Source organism: Hemiscyllium ocellatum, chromosome 36 (assembly GCF_020745735.1).
Source record: "Hemiscyllium ocellatum isolate sHemOce1 chromosome 36, sHemOce1.pat.X.cur, whole genome shotgun sequence".
Lineage (NCBI taxonomy): Eukaryota > Metazoa > Chordata > Chondrichthyes > Orectolobiformes > Hemiscylliidae > Hemiscyllium > Hemiscyllium ocellatum.
Genome location: NC_083436.1, coordinates 29599533 through 29624011, shown reverse-complemented (window position 1 = coordinate 29624011; position 24479 = coordinate 29599533). Strand labels below are relative to the sequence as shown.

The window sequence follows — 24479 nt, the reverse complement described above, 5'->3', positions numbered from 1 at the left end:
TCAGAATTAAGTATACTTTTCTGACTTAATAGTCCTAGACCTGCTGTAATTGAAGTGGGTTAGCCATAAATACTTAAGTGATAAGCAAACACAGCCTCAAATGTTGAAAAAAATAGGTTTAAAATGCAGATGTTGTTTAAAATTGCTATTTGAACAAAGCTGAAGTTCAGTCCAAACATAAACAGGGATTCTTACTAACATATTACAGGGAAATTCATACCAGTAATGACAGGGATTTTCACTAACACATTCCAGGGAAATTCATACCAGAAATGACAAATCCTTTCCATCCTAACGCAGGAGCAGAGAATTTAAGAGCTCAAGTAATACAATTGTTAGGGCTATTCAAACTGGAATCATTGATCAGCAACTTGGCAAACCTGTATTAAACAGAATGGGGTCAAAAGGCAAGATTTTCATCTCCCTTATGTGCAAAATTGGAATAATTAGAGAAATGCAGAGGGCATTTTCTAAAATTAGTGCCAAGCAGTACAAGGTCACTGCATTGTAAAACACAGCAAGTATTCAATATAAAGGCAAATTTTGCATAGGTAAGAGTGATAGGAAATAGGTGAAAACTGTATTCTGATCATTCATATATTAAATGAAAGATAAATCAACTTTTGAGCTTACAATTTGAATTTCTTATTATCTTGCCTTTTTGACAAATACAGTAGCATGTAGTGACATTTGAACAGGCAGTAATTTAGGTCATGATAATAGGAGTGTGATGGAAAGAAGAATGCAGCACAGTGGCTAGCATTGCTGCCTCATAGTACCAGGGATCTAATTCAATTTCATCCTTGGGTGAGTGTCTGTTGGAGTTTGCATATTCTCCGTGTGTCTGTGTGGATTTCCTCTGGGTTATCTGGTTACCTCCCTTAGTTCAAAGATGTGCAGGTTAGGTGGATTGGCCACACTAAATTGCCCATTGTACCCAGGTATGTTCAGGCCAGGTGGGTTAGCCATGGGAAATGCAGAGTTACAGGGATAGAGTAGGGATATCAGTCTGGGTGGGATGCTCCGTATGGACTCAATGGGCCAAATGGCCTGCTTTCATTCTTTAGGATTTCTATAATTCTAACAAAGTACAAATAAAGTGCACCAGAGATTGCAAACATTGTAAAAAGACAGTTAATGGCTCTGTATCTGAATATGTGCTGTGCTTGTAACAGAATGGATCAACTGTCAGCACAGATAGAAATAAATATTTATGACCTGGTGACGCTACAGAGATTAGATTGCAAGTGGGCAATACTGGGACCTAAACAGTGAAGGATATTTGACATTTCGAAATGAAAGCAAACTAAGAAAAGGCGATTAAGTAGTTCTGTTAAATCAAGGTGTCATTAGTATAGAGGTGAGAAAAAGCACAATGCTGTGTCATGATTTGGAGATGCAGTGTTGGACTGGGGTATCAATTTGCTTAAAAGAATGAAATAAGAAAAAATAAGATCACTTCAGGTAGTTTCAGGTAATTGACCTGAGCACATGGGCCTTAGGATGCCTGCTACTGGTCTCTGGTTAAGCCATTTGTCCCAGGTTCTGCTTGGGGACTCTGTCTAACCATTCTCAAAAAAGTAGCTGAGAATACAGATTTCACATTCTTTTATGCAAATTATTGAATCCTGAAGTGTAGCTTTGATACTATGGTAAGTTGAAGTCCAAAAAGTCACAATCAGGGATGACATTAAATATGAAGGACATGTTTGTACATATCTTGAAGAGATGTAGACATGATAAATCATGATGCATCCAAGTGGGAAGCAACAAAATTAAATTGATCTTAAGGACATTTTGGTCACAGCACAGTTAATTAGTTGAACGCATGTTTGAGAAGATGGTTACCCCTTTAAAATTACCAGCTGAAACTTCATGGGGAGATACACAACAATTTACATTAAACTATTTTGCATGAAATGTGGACACCAATGGCTACTAAAACACAAAATATTTTAATCAAGAAGTACTTTTTAATAATAATTTTTTCCTAATTGCTAACCGTACAGCCATAAAATTCTAGTATACTTACAGATCTGGGCTGACCAGAAAATCTTCTGTTGTAATCATTTATATTTTGAATAACCTGCATAGACTCTTGCTGCTCATCATTTACTGGGAACAGTGGGAATAATAATGTAACCTGCCGATAAAACAGTTAAAAACAAATTAGTGCTGCACATATTCAAATCATGCATAGTAAGTAATCTATTAATTTATTTATAATTAAAATAATTTTAGCTGCAAAACTCAGCGAACATCCTGACTTTATGTTTTTGTAATTACATAACGATATTTGTTTTAGATTTTACTCACCTTCATGTTAATTATCCACATATGCTCTGAGAAGACGTTAAAATGGTTGACTGAAATTCAGGATCACAAATACTATACAATACAGCACAGCAATAGGCCCTTCAGTCCTGCAATGATTTTTAATCCTTATTAGACCTACTACTTATTGCCTATACTGTACATGGTTTCCATCCCTTGTTTACGTGTCTATTAAACACATAAGCTACGCCTTAAATGTAGCTAACATGCCTGCTTCTACCACCTCCACTGGCAGTGTTCTCCTGACACCTATCACTCTTGCAGTTGATCTTCTCACCCTGGGAAAAAGCCTCTGACTATCCACCCTATTTATGCATCTCATAATTTTGTAAACCTCTATCAGGTCGCCCCTCAGCCTCTGTCTTTCCAGTGAAAACAATCCAAGTTTATCCAACCTCTCCTATTAACTCAAACCCCTTCAGACCAGGCAACATCCTGGTAAACCTTCTCTCCACCCTCTCCAAAGTATCCACATCCTTCTGATAACGTGGTGACCAGAACTGCATGCAGTATTCCAAATGTGGCCTAACTTAAGTTTTATACAGCTGTAACATAACTTGTCAACTTCTATATTCAATGCGCTGGCCGATGAAGGCAAGTGTGCTGTATGTCTTCTTAACCACCTGTGTCTCTACTTTCAGGGATCTGTGGACCTGTATGCCGAGCTCCCTCTATATGTCAATGCATTTGTTCTATAATTTGCACCTGAATTTGATATTCAAAAATGCATCACTTGCATTTGTCTAGATTAAACTCCATCTGCCATTTCCCTGCCCAAAGTTGCTATCTATATTCCACTGTAACGTTTGACAATCCTCCTCACTACTCCACCAATTTTGGTGTCATCTGCAAACTTACTAATCAGACCACCAACAGTTTCCTCCAAATCATTTATGTATATTGCAAACAACAGAAATTCCAGCACTGATCCTTGCTGAATGCCAGTAGTTGCTGATTTCCATTCAGAAAAGCACCCTTTCACCACTTTTCTCTGTCTTTTATGACCAAGCCAGTTCTGTATCTGTTTAGCCAGTACACCCTGGACCCCATGAGACTCTGCCTTTTGTAACAGCCTATCATGAGCTATCTTACCGAATGCCTTACTTAAGTCCATGTAGATAACATCTTTGCCCTTCCCTCATCAATCATTCTTGTGACGGCCTCAAAAAATTCAAATCAAGTTGGTGAGACATTAACTTTTTCCACACAAACCCATCCTGCCTATCACTAACAAGTCCATTCACTTACAAATTGAATAAATCTCGTTTCTCAGTAAGTTCTGTAACAACTTCCCGATCACTGACAGCAGGCTCACCAGCCTGTAATTAGCTGGATTTTCTTGGTTTCTCTTCTGAAACCAAGGAACAAATTGGCCATTCTCCAGTCCTCTGGAACCTCAACCGAGACGAAAGAAGGTGCAAAGATATCTGTTAAAGCTCCAGCTACTTCCTCCCTTGCTTCCCGCAATATCCTGGGATAGATTCCACTTGGCCCTGGAGACTTGTCAATGTTAATGCATTTCAAGACACCTAACACTTCCTCCTTCATCATGTTGACCGGCCCAAAAGTATTCATACTCCTTTCCCTAACCTCAACATCCCTCATGATCCTCTCTTTGGCGAATACCGACGTAAAGTACTCATTAAAGATCTTACGCATTTCCTCTAGCTCCATACATAACCTCCCTCATTTTTCCTTGAGTGAACCTACTCTTTCCCTAGCTACCTTCCTGCTCTTAATATGCATAAAATGCCTTGAGATTCTCCTTAACCCAGCTGGCCAGGGACATTTTATGGCCCCCTTTAGCCCTCCCAATTCTCTGTTTGAGCTCCTTCATAATTTCTCTATATTCTTCAAGGACTTTGTCTGTTTTTATTTGCTGAGAGCTTAGGTATGCTTCCTTTTTTTGACTAAGGTGGTAATTTCCCGTCATCCAAGGTTCCTGAATCCTGCCATTCCTTCCTTCATTTTCACAGGAACATGCTTGTCTTGCACTGTAATCGACTGGTCTTTAAAATACATCCATGTCAGATGGGAATTTACCTTCGAACAGTCGCTTCCAATCCACATTCTCCAATTTGTGCCTAATTAGGCACTATCATCGGCCTTCCCCAATTTAACATTTTCATCCGAAGTCCTTATTCATAAGTATCCAAGAAGTTACACAGTTATAGTCACTGTTCCCAAAATGCTCCTTACTGAAACTTTGATTACGTGGCCGGGCTCATTTCCCTTCTCCAGGTCTAGTATAGCCCTCTCCCTTATTGGGCCATCCACATACCGCTTCAAAAAACCCTGCTGGACACACCTAATAACTTCATCCCCATCCCAAACCCTGGCATTAAGGACAGATGCTTTTTCTCCATGGTAGAGAGAGAGGTATTATTATGCTCATGAAGATCTTAAAGCCCTATTTGGGATCTTTACCTAATCTTGCTTAAACTAGTATAATCAGTCAGGACAGTTACACCACCTGTTGAGTGCATTGTAGGCATGTTCTTTCAATACCAAACTCAAAGGCGCTGCTTGGCTGCTATCACTATTGTGAATGAAAAATAGTACTTGGAAGTCTTAGTGTTTCATGGTCCTTGAACATGCACCAAGCGTAAAGCTAAATCACTATCCTGTATACCCAACAAAAGGCTGTAATCTAACTGAATGAATGAAACTGTGAATAGAACAAATACTGACTGCAAATATTAGACTTAAATAGAACAGTTCACAGATAAACTGTCAATATCAAATATAAATTGTGTAAATAGCTGTTGCCAACTGTTTGAACTGTTCAGATATATAACTTGTAAATGTAACAGATATAAACTGTTTAAATGATTCATACATGATATTAAACCACTGAAAGCATGTTAGAATCAAAGAGCTGGAAAGTCATCTGTAAAAAGAAAGGGCAGTTGTGACATTTTAGATACATTTCTTCTCTTTTTCTTAAACAATGTATATATGGATTTTATGACATGGATACTGATTTGGCATGTGTTGAGTGCTACCTTGTAGGCTACGATGGGCAATGAATAGAAATTAATGTCTCTGGGTTAATGTGTAAACTGCAGGCTTCTGGGACCCAGAGGTGACTCTTGCAGAACACAGTGTATGAGTATTTCCTGTAACACATCTGCTCCTGCATGCAGGCAGAGTGCGTTTCTATCCAGGGTTGGGCAGGGAGGGGAGGTTGATGTGTATAAGTGTGTTCTGTTGCACTGATATCTTTCCTTGATGCTGCCACAACTTTTAATCCACTGATCCTTTAGCAGCAAGGATTTCAAATATTTGATCATTTAAATCCTTTAAGAACAACGAATACTAGCTTGCAACAAGTTTGAGTGTTGTCTTTTAGGATCTGCAGAATCTAAATTATACCACAATGTCTGTCCCATTATTGGGTATTCGGAACCCAATGGTCACTGGGTATTCAGAACCAGGACATAATGCAAGTGGTATGAATTCTTTACCTATATGATGAAAGCTTGTGTGATCTTTATTAGCCAGTCTCTTCAGAATGTTCCAGCTGGTGCCAAATGTAATTATGCTACTGATATAACTAAAGCATTAACTCAACATCAAGAGTGCTGCTGGCATTACAAGCCCTGACACCAAAGCCAGCTCTATTCTAGGAATTATTGTTATACCTCAGTGCAACCAAGCTAAGAGATCTCCTAACCAATACAGGGAAACACTGGGGTAAAATAAATATCTGCTGTTTGTACATGATAAAATCACATGAAGACATTAGTCTGGTGCATCAAACCAGGTTTATTATTTGGTTTATGACTTTGTGCTGAATGGAAGATGCAATTCCTTCTATGAATCCTTCAGGAACATTTGCATTTTTTAAAAACAGATCTTGAGGACACAACCTTGGGAAAACAAGGTGGTCTTCTTTGCTATAAGAATTAACCTACATGCCTCAGTTGTTTTCTGCTTCCATCAAAATGAATTGGAAATGGTCATACTGAACCCCAAGTTCAAGGCTGTTAGGTTACAGGATCTTTGTTTTTTCCTTCTTAGAAAAGCCAGTTTTTGGAAAATTGTGGCTCTCTGACTAGTTAAAAGAGAGAGTCCCATCTCTCAAATTGAAGTCCAGCTGGTTCCCATTTACTTTGAAAATAACAGAATAATTGGACTAACAACAACTTTCATTCAGATTGGGTCTGTAGCAATTGCTACAACCAAGAAAATACACGAAGATCCAAAGTTGCTATGTTTTCATTCCTGAAGAACTAATTTTTATGATAACCTAGCAGTTTCGTTGTAATTTTTTTTACTGGCACTGTACTAAGTTTACATTTCCATTTTTAAAAGGCTGTATTAAAATTTTAAAGCCATCACAGTAAATTTTGATTTCTATCCCCTGGATTATTAGGTCCCTGAATTAGCACTCCAGTAACAATCATTATTTTATCACTTATTCTTCAGTTTATAAGAACATGAGTATGAGAAATAGGAGCAGGAATAGACCATCTGGCCCGTAAAGTCTGCTTTGCCATTCAATATGATCATGGCTGATCTTTTTGAGGACGCAGCTCCATCTACCATTCACTCACCATAACCCTTAATTCTTTTACTGTTCAAAAATCTATTGACCTTTGCCTTAAAAAAAATTCAACAACTTCTCTGGGCAGAGAATTCTACAGATTCACAGCCCTTTGGGAGGAGAAGTTCCTCCTCAAATCTGTCCTAAATCTGCTCCCCCATATATTTTGAGGCTATGCCCCCTAGTTCGTCTCACCTACCAGTGGAATCAACCTCTCAGCTTCTAGCTTATCTATTTTCTTCATAATTTTATATGTTTCTATAAGATCCCCCCCCATGCTTCTAAATTCCAATGAGTATAGTCCCAGTCTACTCAATCTCTACTCATAAAACAACCCTCCCAACTTTAGAATTAACCTAGTGAACCTCCTCTGCACCCCCTCCACCACCATTACATCCTTTCTCAAGTAAAGAGGCCATAACTGTACTCCAGTACTCCAGATGTGGCCTCACCAGCACCCTATATAGCTGCAGCATCACCTACCTGTTTTTAAACTCCATCCCTCTAGCAATGAAGGACAATATTCCATTTGTTTCGCATACATACAAGATGCTTATGGTGGAAACAGTGGCTATTATATTGTGATAAAGTGTTATTTCCTCTAGAAAGCCATTGACAAATCCTAGTCCTGAACACAGAAGTCTTTGGAAACTAAAACAGGCTGCCACTTATTAAAACATCCAGCTTTTGCAATCATGTTATTAAAAAGACAGGTCCAGGTACACATCAGGTCAACAATAATGCCCAGTAAGTTGATGGTGGTACAGCTGATAGTCAGGGGCAGGTGGCTGAGCTTTACTTGTTCGAGATCATAATTATTTGGCACTTATGCAGCAAAAGTTTTGCTATTTGCTAAGCCAAGCCTTCAGCAGAAACACTGCACAAGTAGCTAATAGCAAAGCAGGAGGAAAGAAAGAAAATGAAGCTTGAGGCAAAAGATGCTCCACCTAAACCTCTAATACAGTATGCAATTACTCACCGTGTGAAGAATTTAGAGGCACACCCAGACCATTTCACAAAAACTGCTGTTTGATGATAATTAACATTGAGTGTTTGCATAACCTCTTCCCAATTTGAATGAATACAGGCTTCAGTTTAGTGTAAGACAATCCCCTGATGATTGTCATCTGACTACCTATTTTCTGTATGACAAACTGCTCTTTAGCTAAAATATTTATTCTGCTTAGACATGCTTTTGAAAATCAATAACTAAAAACATTACAAATACACTGCCAAACTATTGTTCAGTATAATTCTATTACTGTAACACTCAAAACTCTTTCAATTTCCTTCAATTTCATATCTTTCTCACTATCTCATTTTGTAGAATTTCATTTGACACTTATTGGGTTTAATTTTCCTCCTCCAATATGGTTCCCATTTTACATCAAACAAGCAAGAAATTACACCTATTTTGGAATATCCAGAATTCTTTCATTAGTAATATTTGTTAATAAATCACTGGAAAGGTCTGAAGGGAACTTAGCACCCTTTGCTACCTCAAAGATTTCAGGTCAGCAGAATAAGGCACATTTTCCATGAATACATTTTTCTTTTAAACCTTGCAAAGGTCCTCCTCAAACCCATTCAGAATTCATTAGGAAATCTTCTTCAGTGGTGGATATGACACTGGCATAAGTAATCAACATATTTATCATCATGTTTCGAAACAGGCTTTGTTCATCTTATAGGCAGGTGGTGAAACCCAGATGCCAAAGGCATCAGAAATTTTGTTTCGTTCATAATTGGGTTATCTGGGAAGCTTTTCCACTTAAATATTTCCGATTCAAGTCCTACTGTAGGCTCAGATGACACAACTACACTGATGTGCTTTTCTACTTCACAGTTGAGGAAAGTAATTTGAGAAATAAGTTTAAAGAGTAGCTCCATTTTGCTTGAGCAATTGCAGTTTACAGAATAATAGAAATTTCAATGCAGGAGACTGTCACACATCCCGCTACGTCTGTGCATGTGCACGGAATTACCTTTACTCCAATATTCTTTTAATATTTTTCTTGAGGAATGCTTAGCATCAATACTTTGTCAGGAAGCAGTCCAAATTACAAGCCTTTATGAAATTTTTTCGAACACTAATGACCTCTCACCCACTCGACTCTCACCTTTAATGAACAGATATATCAGTTCAGTTCTAATGAAAGTTCCTGCTGTCTGTATTGAAAACTGCAGTAGGCGACTGTCCATGTTGCTGATTATTAATTCCAGCGTTAATCAGGAATTTATTGAAGAGGTGTAGCTTTTTATTCAGTTAATCAGCTAAGTGGTTGATTTTATTTAATTTTTATAGGTTTGATGAACAAATTTTTAATTTTTTCCATTTTAATATTTTTCAGCAAATAATGAAAGACAGCTTATTTTATTTATGAAATGTTCTGAAAACATCCTTTTTTTAGGCTTAGTACTATTCAGGGCATATATGAAATATAGAGTGAGATGGTTAGTAGATTTAGAAAAGTTATTACACTGCAGGATCAGTCAGATAGATGGATGACTGTAAGGAAAAGGATGAAGGTAGTTCAAAAGTGCCCAGTGGCTATTCCTCTTATCAAATAGATATTCAGTTTTTGCAACTGTAGAAGGGGATAATCTCTCTGAGGAAAATGAGGGGCAGTTAGTTATTGGACACTTGGAATGATTCTTATGTTAGGCAGCATTTGACAAGATTTAGCAGAATTCTTGTTATCAGAGACTCTCTTGACAGGGGAATAGATAAGAGATTCTGTGGGAGGAAGCGATAATTTAGGATGGTTTGTTGTTTTCCTAGTGCTAGGATTAAGGACGTCTCTAAACATTGTTATGAAGATGTGGGTGTACTGTACCTTTTAGAGAGTTAAAAGCTAGCAGAACTACCTGACAGAGCACCAAGTGTTCTGAACAATATATAATGTAACATGTGGTCAAACAACTCAATTAATTGGTTGCCTGGAGATGACGAAACAAATTTGAATTAGGCCAATCAGATTAAATTATAACACAAAAAAATACCAAATTCCAATCAAGTTTGAATTTAGTATATTGACAATATTAAAAGCCAATGACACAATCCGATGCTTTGGGGGTATAAGACCGGGAAAATTGAAGTTGAGGAATAACTGCCAAGCCGCCAGTATCTGCAGGCTGCCCGGAGAATAGCTCTCTTAAAGGTACCTTTATTGATCAGTAACCTATGAAACAGAAATCCCAAAGAAGAAGAAAATAAGACAAAGGAAGATACGAAATCTGGCTAGGTTTTAGAAAATTTGAATTTTGGTAAATTTTTACCAATTGTTTTATCGGACTAGTATTGTAGAAGGGAAAGTAAAAGATCGTCAGAGGAAGAAGTTGTAAATAGTTGTTAGTTAATTGTTCTTTGTTATACTTTAAGAAATAAACTTAAGCTTTATTTCAAATAGTTCTTGGCCTCTCGAATTTTCACAGATTATGGCATGGGATAAATCTTTTCCATGTTCCTGGTTTAAATTAAGCAGGAGGGTTTACCCCATGTTGTAACAACATATCAGGCCTATTGTTAAAGGTGAGATTGAGAAGCCAGTAATTATTGTAAGAATAACATTTTCAGGTAAAAAAAATTAAAGTATACAGTGAATTTCCTGAAGAAGGGCTCATGCCCGAAATGTCGATTCTCCTGCTCCTTGGATGCTGCCTGACCTGTTGCACTTTTCCAGCAACACTTTTGCAGCTCCAGTTCTGGATGCCCAGTAATAGGAAAGACATAACCAAACTGGAGAGGGTTCCAAAGAGATTTACCAGAATGTTGCCAGGTATGGAAAGTTTGAGTTCTAAAGAAAGGCTGAAACTGCTTTCCACTGGAGCATAGGAGGTTGGGTGGCCATAGAATAGAAGTTTATAAAATAATGAGTGGTATAGATAAAACTAATGGTAGTGGTCTTTTCCCTAGAATGGGGAATTTCAAGACCATTGGGCACATTTTTAAGTTGAGAGGAGAGAAATTCAAAAGACATAAGAGGCAATTTTCTTTTTAACCGAGGGTGGTTTGCATGTAGAATGAACTTTCTCAGAAGGTGGTAGATGTGGGTACAATTACAACATTTAAAAGACATTTGGATAGATACATATTTAGTTTGGAATTATGCTCATCATGGACTGGTTGGACCGAGGGGTCTGTTTCCATGCTGTATGATACTATGACTTATAGAGTCAGAGATGTACAGCATGGAAACAGACCCTTTGGTCCGACCTCTCCTTGCCAACCAGATATCCCAACCCAATCTACTCCCACCTGCCAGCACTCGGCCCATATCCCTCCAAACCCTTCCTATTCATATACCCTCCAAATGCCTCTTAAATGTTCCAATTGTACCAGCCTCCACCACTTCCTCTGGCGGCTCATTCCATACACGTACCACCCTTTGTATGAAAAAGTTGCTCCACTGGTCTCTTTTACATCTTTTCCCTCTCACCCTAAACCTATGCCAAGCTCAAATCGAAGCCCACTATGAGCTCTGAGGCCTGCCATTGCAGTTCTGACTAGTTCACAAGAGAAAAACCAAAAAAAAAATTGACTTGATTTGCACTGTTTCTGGGAGGAGTGTGATTAAATGAAAATAGCATGAGTATGATCGTGCAGGCATTATTTAATATTTTCCTTGTTCCACAATGACAAGGCCCATCTTTAGTGTTTTTTCAGATAAGAATAACAACTTTATGTATCCCAACTATTGAAAAATGTAATTACTCCTTCGTCAGTCATTCCTTTTGAGTAGCTGAATTTACCATAATGAATAATATTAATAGAAGCACTGAGTACATGAGCAAGGAGGTTTTGCATAATATTTATATACAAATCCTGAGATCACTGTTCCTTGATCTGATTTTCAGCACAGGCCTTTGCATTATCATTATTTCTACAGATACATAAAGTAAACACCTGATAAAATTTAGCAGCTAACCCACCAATATCTACTTGAAGGCATGAAGACAAAAATGACAATTTGTTGCATAGCATTCATTCCTGAAATTGCTTGTTAATTCCTTTCTAACTTCCTCAGGTATGCAGACAGTTTCTATTTTTAGAAGAACTATTTTTCTTTGTTTTTGATCTTTTTTCTCATTTTCTCCAGACTTGGGAAATGCTGCAGCATTTTTTTTAAAACTCGGATGTCCACAGACACAATTTCAATTTGAATCCAATCACTATCCTTTCCCTGCTGGTCACAGTCCAGCTTGGTCAGTTTTGACACTGTCTGTAAGGAACCAGAAGTCAAGCAACCATGCATTCTGGTAGCTGACTGCACACTTCATTTCTTGAATGAAGGAAAGTGATGACTTTAGGAATTCAACCAAAAATTCTATGCAGGACCCTCCCTGAACTTAACCATCTCAGATCAGCACGGAGGACTGTTTCATCAAAGAGCATATGAAGTTCATCGAGTAAGGATTTACACAAGCATTACTGAAGGACACTTGCTTGAGTCAAGTTTATAACCTTAACGACATCTTTCATTACATGAGAAAATGTAACTGCACTTGCTAATGCTTGCTGGCGGACTACAGTAATTAATGATTAATGATAGAAAATCAGGATCATTTTTGCAAAATACAACATAGCCTGCATTAGCACCAAGCACAGCTAGAGCACCATCAGTTGTGATGGAAATCAGTTTCTTGATTGGAATGTTTTTGAACAGCTTACTTTTTGAATTTGTTGTAGATATCCTCACCGCTCGTTCTCTCTTTCAGTGGCATACATGCAAGAAGATCCTCTTTAGTTATTAGGTCCTTAACAATCATCTGCACAAAAATAATCAGCTGAGCTGTGTTGGTTGTGTTGATTCATTGAACCGCAGTGAGAAGCATTCCCAGTCCTTCAGGTCCTAATGTACTTGCAGAAAGACACCTTCAGACTAAGATTCTATTCATGTTGCTATTGTAAACAAACACACAAAGCAAATGCTTCACAGTTGTGAACAGAAATTTATTTTACGTGTAAGTTGGACATTTTTGAGTTTCTTTTTAGATGGTCCACGTTCATCAATCATTATTATTCCTTCAACTTTGTAGCTCTTCACTCTCCTCCTGGTCAAGCTGTAGATAGGCCTCTGGATCCATGCCTCTAGAAAGTTCAGAATGTTGCTGACAGTTGTCAAGTGTGGAGACATGGAAGGTCAATTGGTTGCAATTTGTTTCCAGGACACTTGGTTGGCTTACGCTTAAGAGATATTAGACGTAAGATGTGACCAACATTGTGTGATTAGATAAGCAGCTGAAGAAACACAGAGAACGGGTAGAGCAGGACTAAGTTGTTCTTCCACAAATATGACGGACAGAATAGTCTCCTAGGTTTCTAGAACTAGCATCACACATCAGTCTTACTATATTTCAAATTCATTTAGTCGAGATGGTGGTAAAGTAGGACACTCGAAATGGAGTTTCTCAGCTCTGTCTGTTTATTTTCCATTTCCTTCCCTTTTTCCCCCCGTTCTCGTGTATTCCCTTAGATGTACAGTGGGTTGGAGGAATGGAGCGGAGCAGGCTGGAGGTCTGAACAGAGCGGGGACGGCTGATGGGCCCCGAGTGTAGCTGGGAAAGCCAGCAGGCTGGATGCTCAAGCGGAGTGGGATGGATAGAAGACTGGGGACTGGTGCAGCGGTCAGCAGCTTGCGAGTTTGGCCAGATCATGTGTGGAAGCCCCCTACGCTGAATTACTGCAGGCTGTAATGCATATCTTTTTAACTTTATACCTTATTTTTTCTAACTTATTTGATTAATAACTGTAAGTAATATAAAGTCTGTAAGTAATATAACTTATTTCCGTTGTTTTCTCTAGTTTGCAGCTAAGTTCGGTACGTAGGTACTTTGTACCCAAAATGGCGCCATGTGGGGCAACATTGTAAACTTTTCACTGTATTCCTCTACTTGAGTACATATCATACTTTATTTTGCAATGCTAATAGAATAAGTTTACTGGTGGCAATGATAAACAATCTGCACCAAATGGAAACACGATGCAAAAGCTGGCAATGGATTCATTTTTCTCTTGGGGCCTGGGTATCAGAGATACACGAGACAAGGTTAAAAGTGATGGTCACCCACAGGGAAAGTGAAGCTTCTGGAGCAAATGTAAAACCCTAATACAAAGCCAAAAAGGGATATCATGAAGGAATGGGAGATTTCACCATTGAGTTCAAAAACTGTTCTGAAGCACAAGTCAAACAACTTGGAATAAGGAACAGGATGAGAAAGGCTCCTATTCTGACATTGGCTATATTAACAGAGCTTCTTCAAAGTCAGCTTGAGCAGAAAACATTCCCATCTCTAGTCTATTCCTACAGGCAAAGATAGCCCCCAGCATAAATCCTGGGGTACAAGGAGTCCACCTACAGCAATTGATGGCTAGAATGATTTAATATCAAAGGCACGGCATCATTTTCCACACAGTAAGCAAGAGGGTTACAGCAGCAACGACAGAAGCTTGGCTGCAGAATAGTCTCACCCAAGTCCAAGATAAGTATGATTAGGAGAAATGTTTAACACTGATGAAACAGGATTGTTTTATCTTTATCCAGCATGCTCTTTGATATTTAAAGATAAAATGTGAAATTGTGAAAAGTGGCCTACATCAACATGGGTAGCACTGAAAAGTTGCTGCTTCTTACTACTGGAAAGTTGATGAACCCATGTAGATTTGCAAATGTAAAGACACTATCCATCTTAGAGGTTAATAAACTGACTTAGACAAACGAATCAAAGATTATTGGGGGTAGACAGAATGTGAAATTCAGAACACGAAGAGAAACCACCAATGACAGTATTGAATGGCAAGGCAGGCTTGGAGGGCCAAAATGCCAACTTCTGTTGCTAATACATCTGTTCATATACAAGTCCATAGGATGACATGAAGCATTTTTGAGGCACGCGTCAGCAAAGTGGACAAAATGTATCAATGGTGATTACGAAATTGAAAACTCACTTTTGAGGCTACTGATCTCTTAGGTCCATGACTCAAGTAAACTTCAAACATTTTGGAAGTTACATTCATGATTTTAAAAAAAAAGCACGGAAGCTGATGAAGCCACAACCACCAAACGCTTTTGCCTATGCTGGGTTCAAACCTGTGATGGATGTGCAAGATACCAAAGATCAAGAGGAATGGAATGATACCAACTCACCTCACTAATTCTGCCCCAGGAACAACAAAGCTCTTCCTTAAAAACATTGCTGCCTCACAGCGCCAGAGACCCAGGTTCAATTCCTGCCTCAGGTGACTCTGTGTGGAGTTTGCACATTCTCCCCGTGTCTGCATGGGTTTCCTCCAGGTGCTCCGGTTTCCTCCCACAACCCAAAAATGTGCAAGTTAGGTGAATTGGCCAGGCTAAATTGCCCGTAGTGTTAGGTGAAGGGGTAAATGTAGAGGAATGGGTCTGGGTGGGTTGCGCTTCGGTGGGTCGGTGTGGACTTGTTGGGCCGAAGGGCCTGTTTCCACACTGTAAGTAATCTAATCTAATCTAAAAAAAACTTTTAATTCTTACTTACTAGTTCTTAGGTTCTATGCTTATAAAACAACTCAGCCAGTGTTTATGTGCTCACCTTCCCTTGCCTGTTTTCACACAGTTATTCCAACAATTCAGTCACAGTTTTCCACAAGGTTCCATAGCTTAAATCTTCAACCTCTTCAATTCAAGTAGTGTGAACTCGTGTATCTGCCATGGAACTGTTCTCAATTTATCAGCAGATCTAGCTTAGCCACATTGAACTCGTGTGTTTTCATCACCTCAACCAAATGCTGCCATTAGAGTCATCAAGATGTACAGCAGAAAACCACACCCTTCGGTCCAACTCGTCCATGCTGACCAGATATCCTAAATTAATCGGGTCCCATTTATTAGCACTTGGCCCATATCCCTCTAAACCCTTCCTATTCATATACCCAAACCAGATGCCTTTTAAATGTTATAAATGTATGAGCCTCCGCCACTTCCTGTGGCAGCTTATGCCATACATGCACCACTGTGTGTGAGAAAAAGTTGCTCCTTTGTCCCTCTTAAGTCTTTCCCCTCTCACCTTAAACCTATGCCCTCTAGTTCTGGACTCCCCCAGCCTAGGGAAAAGACCTTGTCTATTTAATCTATTTGTGCCCCTCATGATTTTATAAACTTCTATAAGGTTACCCCTGAGCCTTTGACATTCCAGGGAAACCAGCCCAAGCCTATTCAGCCTCTCCCTATAAGTCAAACCAAACAACCCTAGAAACATCCTTATAGATCCGTTTCAGAACCCTTTCAAATTTCACAACATCTTTCCTATAAGAGGGAGACCAGAACTGCACACATTCTTTCAAATGTGGCCTAACCAATATCCTGTACAGGTGCAATATGACCTCCCAATTGCTATATTCAATGGTTTGCCAATAAAGAAAAGTATACCAAATGCCTTCTTCACTATCCTATCCACTTGCGACTCCATTTTCAAGGAACTATGAAGCTACACTCCAAGGGGTCTTTGTTCAGCAACACTCCTCCTGACCTTTCCATCAAGTGTATAAGCCCTGCCCTGATTTGCCTTTCCAAAATGCAGCAACCTCACATTTATCTCAATTAAATTCCATCTGCCACTCCTCGATCTATTGGCCCATCTGATCAAGATCCCATTGCACTGAATTAACCTTCTTCGCTGTCAACTACACCTCTAATTTCAGTGTCATCTGCAAACTTATTATTACTTGAGGATTATTTTGGTGAGAGTGAGGGCAATCTGTGTTCTCCTTTTTATTACCCTCACCCTTAAGACCATGAGCAAGGACCTCCTAAGATTTAGTTGCCTCTATAGTTTCTTCGCCACCACTGTCACTGTCCTTCCCAGCTGATCTCTTTCTAAAGATTCACCCTGGATTTCCTCCCCATTTGACTGTTAAACCAATTACTTTTCCTGGCTCAAATACTTACAATACTGGTAATTGCCTTTATTGTCAGGGTTGGCACACCATACAATTAACATCGGTTCCAACAAGAAAAAAATGTTTATTGTGGATAAACCACATGACCATTTCATTATTAAATATACATGTTTCCATCAGTTAATGCTTTATTACAATTGTAGTCACAGAAATTATGATAGTAAAAATTTTGCTTGCAAGAATCTCGGAAAAGAAAGGATTGTGGCAACATTTTGCTGAAGTGGACAGATTTATTAAATAGTACGGGATTCAAAGGTTATGGGTAAAAGAAAGGAAAATAGAGTTGAAGATTATCAAATCAAACATGATCAGGGATGTACTTCTGAGGCTTTATAAGGCCCTGGTCAGAACACATTTAGAATATTGACAGTAATTTTTGGCCTGAAAATGTGTTGCTGGTTAAAGCACAGCAGTTTAGGCAGCATCCAAGGAACAGGAAATTCGACGTTTTGGGCCAGGTTCCTGATGAAGGGGTCTGGCCCGAAACGTTGAATTTCCTGTTCCTTGGATGCTGCCTAACCTGCTGTGCTTTAACCAGCAACACATTTTCAGCTCTGATCTCCAGCATCTGCAGACCTCACTTTTTACTCGAGTAATTTTCGGCCCCATACCTCAGGAAAGCTGTATTGGCCCTGGAGCGGGTCCAGAGGAGGTTCGTGATTATGATCCTAGTAATGAAAGGCTTAACATATGAGGAACGTTTGAGGACTCTGGGACTATGCTTAAATGGAGTTAAGAAGAATGTGGGGGCTTCTGATTGAAACTTACAGAATACTGAACGGCCTAGACAAAGTGGATGTTGGGACAATGTTTCCGATGGCAGGAGAGACAAGGACCCGAGGGCACAGCCTTAGAGCAAAGGGAAGACCCTTTACAACGGAGATAAGGAGAAACTTCTTTACCCAGAGAGTGGTGAGTCTGTGGAATTCATTGCCACAGAAGGCAGTGGAGGCCAGGTCATTGAGTATATTTAATTTCTGCTCCATATGTCTTATGGTCTTATCTCACTGAATGGCAAAGACAATTCAATGGGCTGAGTGAAAATATCCCTTCTCCAATGTCTTATGGTCATATTTCTATTTTTAGCACATCAGGCCATTTCTAATCAATTTTGTATCCTTTAACATAATTAACTGATTTTATTTATCTTACCATTTGTCTGCAGATGGGACAATTAACTGCTCCCAACCACGTGCCATAAGTCCAATATGCAACAATACAGGAACCTAAGGGGGCAAAGAAAAGATATTGTCGTAGATAATTTATACTTTTTAAACCCCACTCCCAGTTTGGGGTAACAAACTTAGCACAAAAATATAATCATATTAATTTTAAGAATGCTTTTCTCTCTCAGCTACTAGATCTGTAGTTCAATGTTGTTAACTTAAATTCAGGTCTTAAAGCAGAGTCAACTACCAATGAATAAGAAGTGCATTGATATGCTCTTCACATTTTCAGGATATCCTGAACCATTTTATAGTCAATGGATTTCTGTTGAACTATAGTGCAGTCTTTTTTGTTGTGTATTCACATAGTTATTTATATCCTGAATGCTTACTCTTCCTTTACAATTACAAAATCTGGAAAAGACTGCATCTACTGTACAATGTCGGTGTTCTTCATATTTCAAAATTAACATTTGGTTTTCCTTTAAGTAGAATGTTATCAGCATGGAAATAAAAAGGTAAGTTTATTTATAACTTGCACTTAGAATTGAAATATAATTGTTCTTCAAACTAATATTAATATATTTATTAATTTAGTTAAATTAGGTTGGGTTTGTTAAATAAAAGCCATTAACCTGTTTGTCAGTGTTTCTTGGGTGATTCAGAAGCAAGAGATCAGACAGAATTACAACAGCTGGTAAGAGACTGAGTGAGTTTTAAATGATGGGTAGAATTATACACAAAGATGGCACAATTTTTTTTAAAATTGAAATATTTGCTAAGTATTTTGATTTCTCCAATGCACTTCCCCAATTGAAAAGGGGACTTACTTCCATGTGTTTTGGTACGACTGGATACAAAATCTCAGCTTATTTTTAAAAAGGTTAATCTACTTGAAAGTTGTATACCCCCTGCATTATGTTTCTATTTCTTACTGTGTGTTTTTACATTGACTTTAGGAGATGTGTTGATGTTTTCAATTTTTTTTTGAGGGATGTTGATATCTTGAAGAATCACTTGGTCAGGGTTTACTGCAGTGATGTGTACCTTTTGATTGTCCAGAATGTTTGATCAACTGGCCCACTCCTGGTCTCATAGGTACTGGTTAATAAAATGTTTGCTGAAATAATTTCCAGATTCTTATTTAAATGAATGCTCTGATTTTTATCCTAGAAATCTTACTCATACGCTGCAGAATTTGTGTTCAGTTAATTTTGTTCCTTATATCACTTTTTTCTTCCTGGATTCATTTTGAATGATTTTTGAATTATGGAATTTGATTATGCTTCCCAATCAAAATGAAACATGTATCCTCTGTGCACAGTTTTTATCCAAAAAATATTGAACTTTTCCTGCACAGTAATGAGCTAAACAAACCAGTTCAATCATCTCCTTAACACCCATTATCCCCTTGAGTTAGCCAGATAAAATTATATCCTAGGATCCTGGTTTTCTATATTTGTAAATGCCAGAGAATATTGGACTTGATCATTCTCTGGTTGATGTTCCCCTAAATAGGTCAGAACTTCAATTTCTGCATGATATGTGGGTCAATAACTTTTAAAGATCTGTACTACTTTTAGTATATTTGGTCATGAAGGAGCCTAAGTTCCTGTTGATAACCCAGTTTCCTACAGCATTCAGGTATTTCCGATATAAATTTGGTTAAAGTCTCCATATAAAAATCTATTTTAATACTACATGTTAGTGTCCTAGGCTAGGTTAAGACGAAGTGCACCTTCAGGTCATGATGTTTTGATCTTTGCATGTCAGCCAAGCTCCTAAAGAAAGGCAAGGCTGATACATCAAATTTGCTAACTAAAACAAAGGTACAAAGTGACTTATCTTACTAAGCTTGAAATTTTATTGAAGCGTTTTTTCAGCATTGCTGGAGTAGAAAATAACTCCTTATGAAGCAAACACACCTCAGTATCAAGAGAATCTCCACCTATCTTTAAATCTTTAAAATGGTAGAAAAAGCACACTCCAAAATCTCAAGGAAAAGATAAACTAACTCATGATCAGCATAATTAGCACACCCGCAAACTTAAATTACACATTCCAAGAAGGTCAGACTACTTTTAACGAAATCCTGAAGCTAGGCATTAACAAGCTCTTGATAATGTATCATATACAAGCCAGTCTTTAAGGTGAGATTAAAACTGCAGGCTAATTTTCCCTCTCTGCTGAACACAAGCAACTGGACATCAAGGATGGGTTTCCTGTTGCCCTGACCAGTAATTGTCCCTCAATCATTTGCATTTGGTTATCATTTCAATGCTGTTTGGAGAACATTGCAATGTACAAATTGGTTGTTGTGTTAATCTCCATTACAAAAGGTATTCTTTGGTTGGAAAACATTTTGGAATGCTGAGCTGATGAAGGTATAATACAAGTGCAAGTCTCCCTTGTTTTACTAAGGTAAAACTCACCATTTTCATTCAACATATTAAGTAAACTTTATCCAATTTTGATTTGCATACTGTACTGTGAATTTTCTAACCCTGGGCAATTTTTTACATGTAATGCATTCATAGGATGTGGTCATCACTAGTTGGGTCAGTATTTATTGCCTATCTCTAACTGTCTTCCAGAAAGTGCTGGTGAGCTGCCTTCTTGAACTGCTGCAGACCATTTGGTGTCAGTTGGGTTAGGGATGGAATTCCAGGATTTTGACTCAGCCACACTGAAATAATGGTGATATATTTTCAAGTCTGGAGGGTGAATGGCTTGGAGAAAGACTTTCAGATTATGTGTTCCCATCTATCTGCTGCTCTGGGTTTTCTAGGTGCTAGTGGTCGTGGGTTTGGAAGGTGCAGTCTAAGGAGTCATATAGATGTACAGCACAGAAACAGACCCTTCAGTCCAGCTTGTCCATGCCAACCAGATATCCTGAATCAATCTAGTCCCATTTGCCAGCACTTGGCCCATATCCCTCTAAACCCATTCTATTCATATACCCATCCAGATGCTGAACAAATGTTGTAATTTTACCAGCCTCCACTACTTCCTCTGGCAACTCATTCCATATATTCATTACCCTTTGTTTAAAAGAGTTGCCCTTAGATCCCTTTTAAATCTTCCCCCCCTCATCCTAAACCTATGCCCTCACTTTCAAGAAAATACCTTGTCAATTTACTCTATCCATGCCCCTCATGATTTTATAAACCTCCATAAGGTCATCCCTCAACCTTTGACGCTCCAGGGAAAACAGCTCCAGCCTATTCAACCTCTCCCTATAGCTCACACCTCAAATCCTGGTAACATCCTTGTAAATCTTTTCTGAACCCTTTCAAATTTCACAACATTCTTCCTGTAGGAAGAGAACAGAATTGCACACAGTATTCCAAAAGTGCCCCAACCAATGAACTGTACAGCCGTAACACGACCTCCCAATCTTATACTCAATGCTTTGACCAATAAAGAGAAGCATACTAAACATCTTCTTCATTATCTTGTCAACCTGCGACACCACTTTCAAGGAACTATGAACCTGCACTTCAAGGTGTCTTTGTTCAGCAACACTCCCAAGTCCTTACTATTAAGTGTGTAAGTCCTGCCCTGCCTTTCCAAAATGCAATACCTCACATTTATCCAATTAAACTCCGTCTACCACTCTGCAGCCCATCTGATGAAGATGCCATTGTACTCTGAGGTAACTTTCTTTGTTGTCCACTACACCTCCAATTTTGGTGTCATCTTCAAACTTAGAAACTATACCTCCTACATACACATTCAGATCAATTATATAAATGATGAAAAGCATTGGACCTAGCACCAATCCTTGTGGCACACCACGGTCACAGGACTCCAGTCTGAAAAGCAATCTTCCATCACCACCTTCTGTCTTCTACCTTCAAGCGAGTTCCGTATCCAAAAGGCTAGTTCTTCTTGTATTCCATGTGATCTAACCTTGCTAACCAGCCTACCATGAAGAACCTTGCCGAATGCCTTACTGAAGTCTGTATAGATCACGTCCACTGATCTGCCCTCCCCAATCTTCTTCATTACTTCTTCAAAACAACTTAAGTTAGTGAGACATGATTTCCATTCACAAAGCTATGTTGACTACCCCAAATCAGTCTTCGCCTATCTACATACATATAAATCCTGTCCCTCAGGGTACCGTTCAACAACTTGCCCACCACTGATATCAGTCTCATTGGTGTATAGTTCCCTGGCTTTTCCTTATCACCTTTATTGAATAGTGGCACCATGTTAGCCAACCTCCAGTCTCTGGCACCATGCCTGTGACTATTGATAATTCAAATATCTCAGCAAGGAGGCCCAGCAATCACTTCCCTAGCTACCCATAATTCTAGGGTATACCTAATCAGTTCCCTGGGATTTATCCATATTTATGCATTTTAAGCCACCCAGCACGTCCTCCACTGTAATATGGACATTTTTCAAAATGTCACCAACTATTTCCCCACATTCTATATGTTCCATGTCCTTCTCCATAACAAATACTGATGCAAAATACTCATTTAGTATCTCTCCCATCTCCTGCAGTTCTACACATAGGGTGCCTTGTTGATCTTTGAGGAGTCCTATTCTCTCCCTACTTACCTTTTTGTCCTTAAATGTTTTTATAAAATTCCTTTGAATTCTCCTTAACTCTATTTGCCGAATCTATCTCATGTGCCTTTTTGCCCTCCTGATTTCCCTCTTAAGTACACTCCTACTGCCTTCATACTCTTCTAAGGATTCACTCGATCTCTGCTGTCTATACCGGACATATGCTTTCTTCTTTTTCTTAACCAAAACCTCAATTTATCTAATCCAGCATTCCCTACACCTACCAACCTTGCTTTTCACCCCAACAGGAATATTCGGTCTCTGGACTCTCGTTATCTCAATTCTGAAGGCTTCCCATTTTCCAGCCGTCCCTTTACCTGCAAACATCCGTCCCCAATCAACTTTTGAAAGTTCTTGTTTAATATCAACAAAATTAGCCTTCTTCCAATTTAGAAGTTTAACTTTTAGATCTGGTCTATGCTTTTCCATCACTATTTTAAAACTAACAGAATTATGGTTGCTGGCCCCAAAATGTTCCCCCACTGACACCACAGTCATTTGCCTTATTTCCCAAGAGGAGGTTAAGTTTTGCACCTTCTCTAGTACTGAATCAGAGGATTTTCCCGAGACTTAGTGAATTTCTGCAGTGTATCTTGTGTGTAATACACATTGCTGCATCTGAATGTTGGTGGTAGAGGGAATGAATGTTTGTCGATGTGCTAATCAAGCAGACTACTTTGTCTTGCTTGGTGTCAAGCTTGAGTGTGTTGGAACAACACTCATGCAGGCAAGGGGAGAGCATTCCACTTCACCTTGTAGGTGGCTTACAATCTGGGGGGAATCAGGTGGTGAATTATTTGCTGCAGATTCCTTGCTTCTGACCTGCTCCTGATAACCCAGAGTTCTTATATGGTTAGTCCAGTCCAGCTTCTGATCAATGGCAACCCCCAGGATGTTGATACTGGAGGATGCAACGATGCTGATGGCTTTGAACGTCAAAGGGTGATGGTTAGAATGTCTCTTTTTGGAGATGACCATTGTCTGGAACTTTTGCACACCATTAATAGAAACACTTCGAAACTAAAGAAGGAAATGAGGACAGAAGTAGGCTTCTCAAAATAGTCTGACTTGGTCTCTTTTGTATTAGTGGATCACAAAGTTTCTTGTAAAGATCAACTCAGATATTTAGCTCATTTTATATTCAAGTCGTGTCAACATTCCGAAAGTCTTTGCTTGGGAGATTACTTTCTATCCATCAAAGTTCCCTGAGTTTAGAATGTCTTTAAATATCAAAAAAAATGTTTCAATGCTACACTTATAGTCATCAGATCTTCCATGAAAATAAGCGAATCAAAGTTTAAACTAGCTGTTAGCTACAGATAACAACATGCACAATGGATCTATCCAGACAAATAAGATGGAATGTATATTACATCCTACATTCCAGGAGGCTATCCCAAAGAGAGTCCGGATAACCAGCAGGTCAATGGGTGAGATTATGTAAAATAAAAACACCTTTTATCAAATTGTTGAGTTCATCAACAATGAACTAAGTTAACTAGGAAAACAAATTACTGAGGGTTTTGAAATCTGAAATGAAAATAGAAAATGCTGGAAACACTCAGCAAGTCAGGCAGCACCTTTGTAGACAGAAATATTCTGATAGCCTTGTATTAGAATCTGCAACATCAAGTCTCTCTCTCCCTATAGGCTCTGCAGATTTACTGATTATTTGAACATTTTCTATTTTTGGTTCAGAATTTTGACCTATCCATCAGACTGGTTACTCAAAGTCATTAATTTGTCAACTGCAGGAGTCTAACCCTAAACTAACATCTCAGTCAACATTATGTTAATCTTCAGCTTTGGTTGTGTCGGCCAAGATAAATTCTGCCAAAGTTTTATTAAGAATGTGGTTAGCGATGTGATAATGAGCAGATTCTGTGTTCATATTAAAGAATTCAAAAATAATTTTGTT

General features: G+C 38.6%; 1 protein-coding gene across 3 annotated transcripts in view; it reads right to left on the bottom strand.

Annotated features, from left to right (window-relative positions):
• The window catches only part of LOC132833440 (E3 ubiquitin-protein ligase RNF170-like), a 44993-nt gene that overhangs the window by 3537 nt on the left and 16977 nt on the right, over positions 1 to 24479 (bottom strand). For all 3 annotated transcript variants that reach the window (XM_060851726.1, XM_060851727.1, XM_060851728.1), the window contains 2 exons: positions 17967 to 18040; positions 2033 to 2143 (listed from right to left, as the gene is read on the bottom strand). In XM_060851726.1, coding sequence (XP_060707709.1) covers positions 2033 to 2143; positions 17967 to 18040 — 185 coding nt within the window. The remainder of the gene's footprint in view (positions 1 to 2032; positions 2144 to 17966; positions 18041 to 24479) is intronic.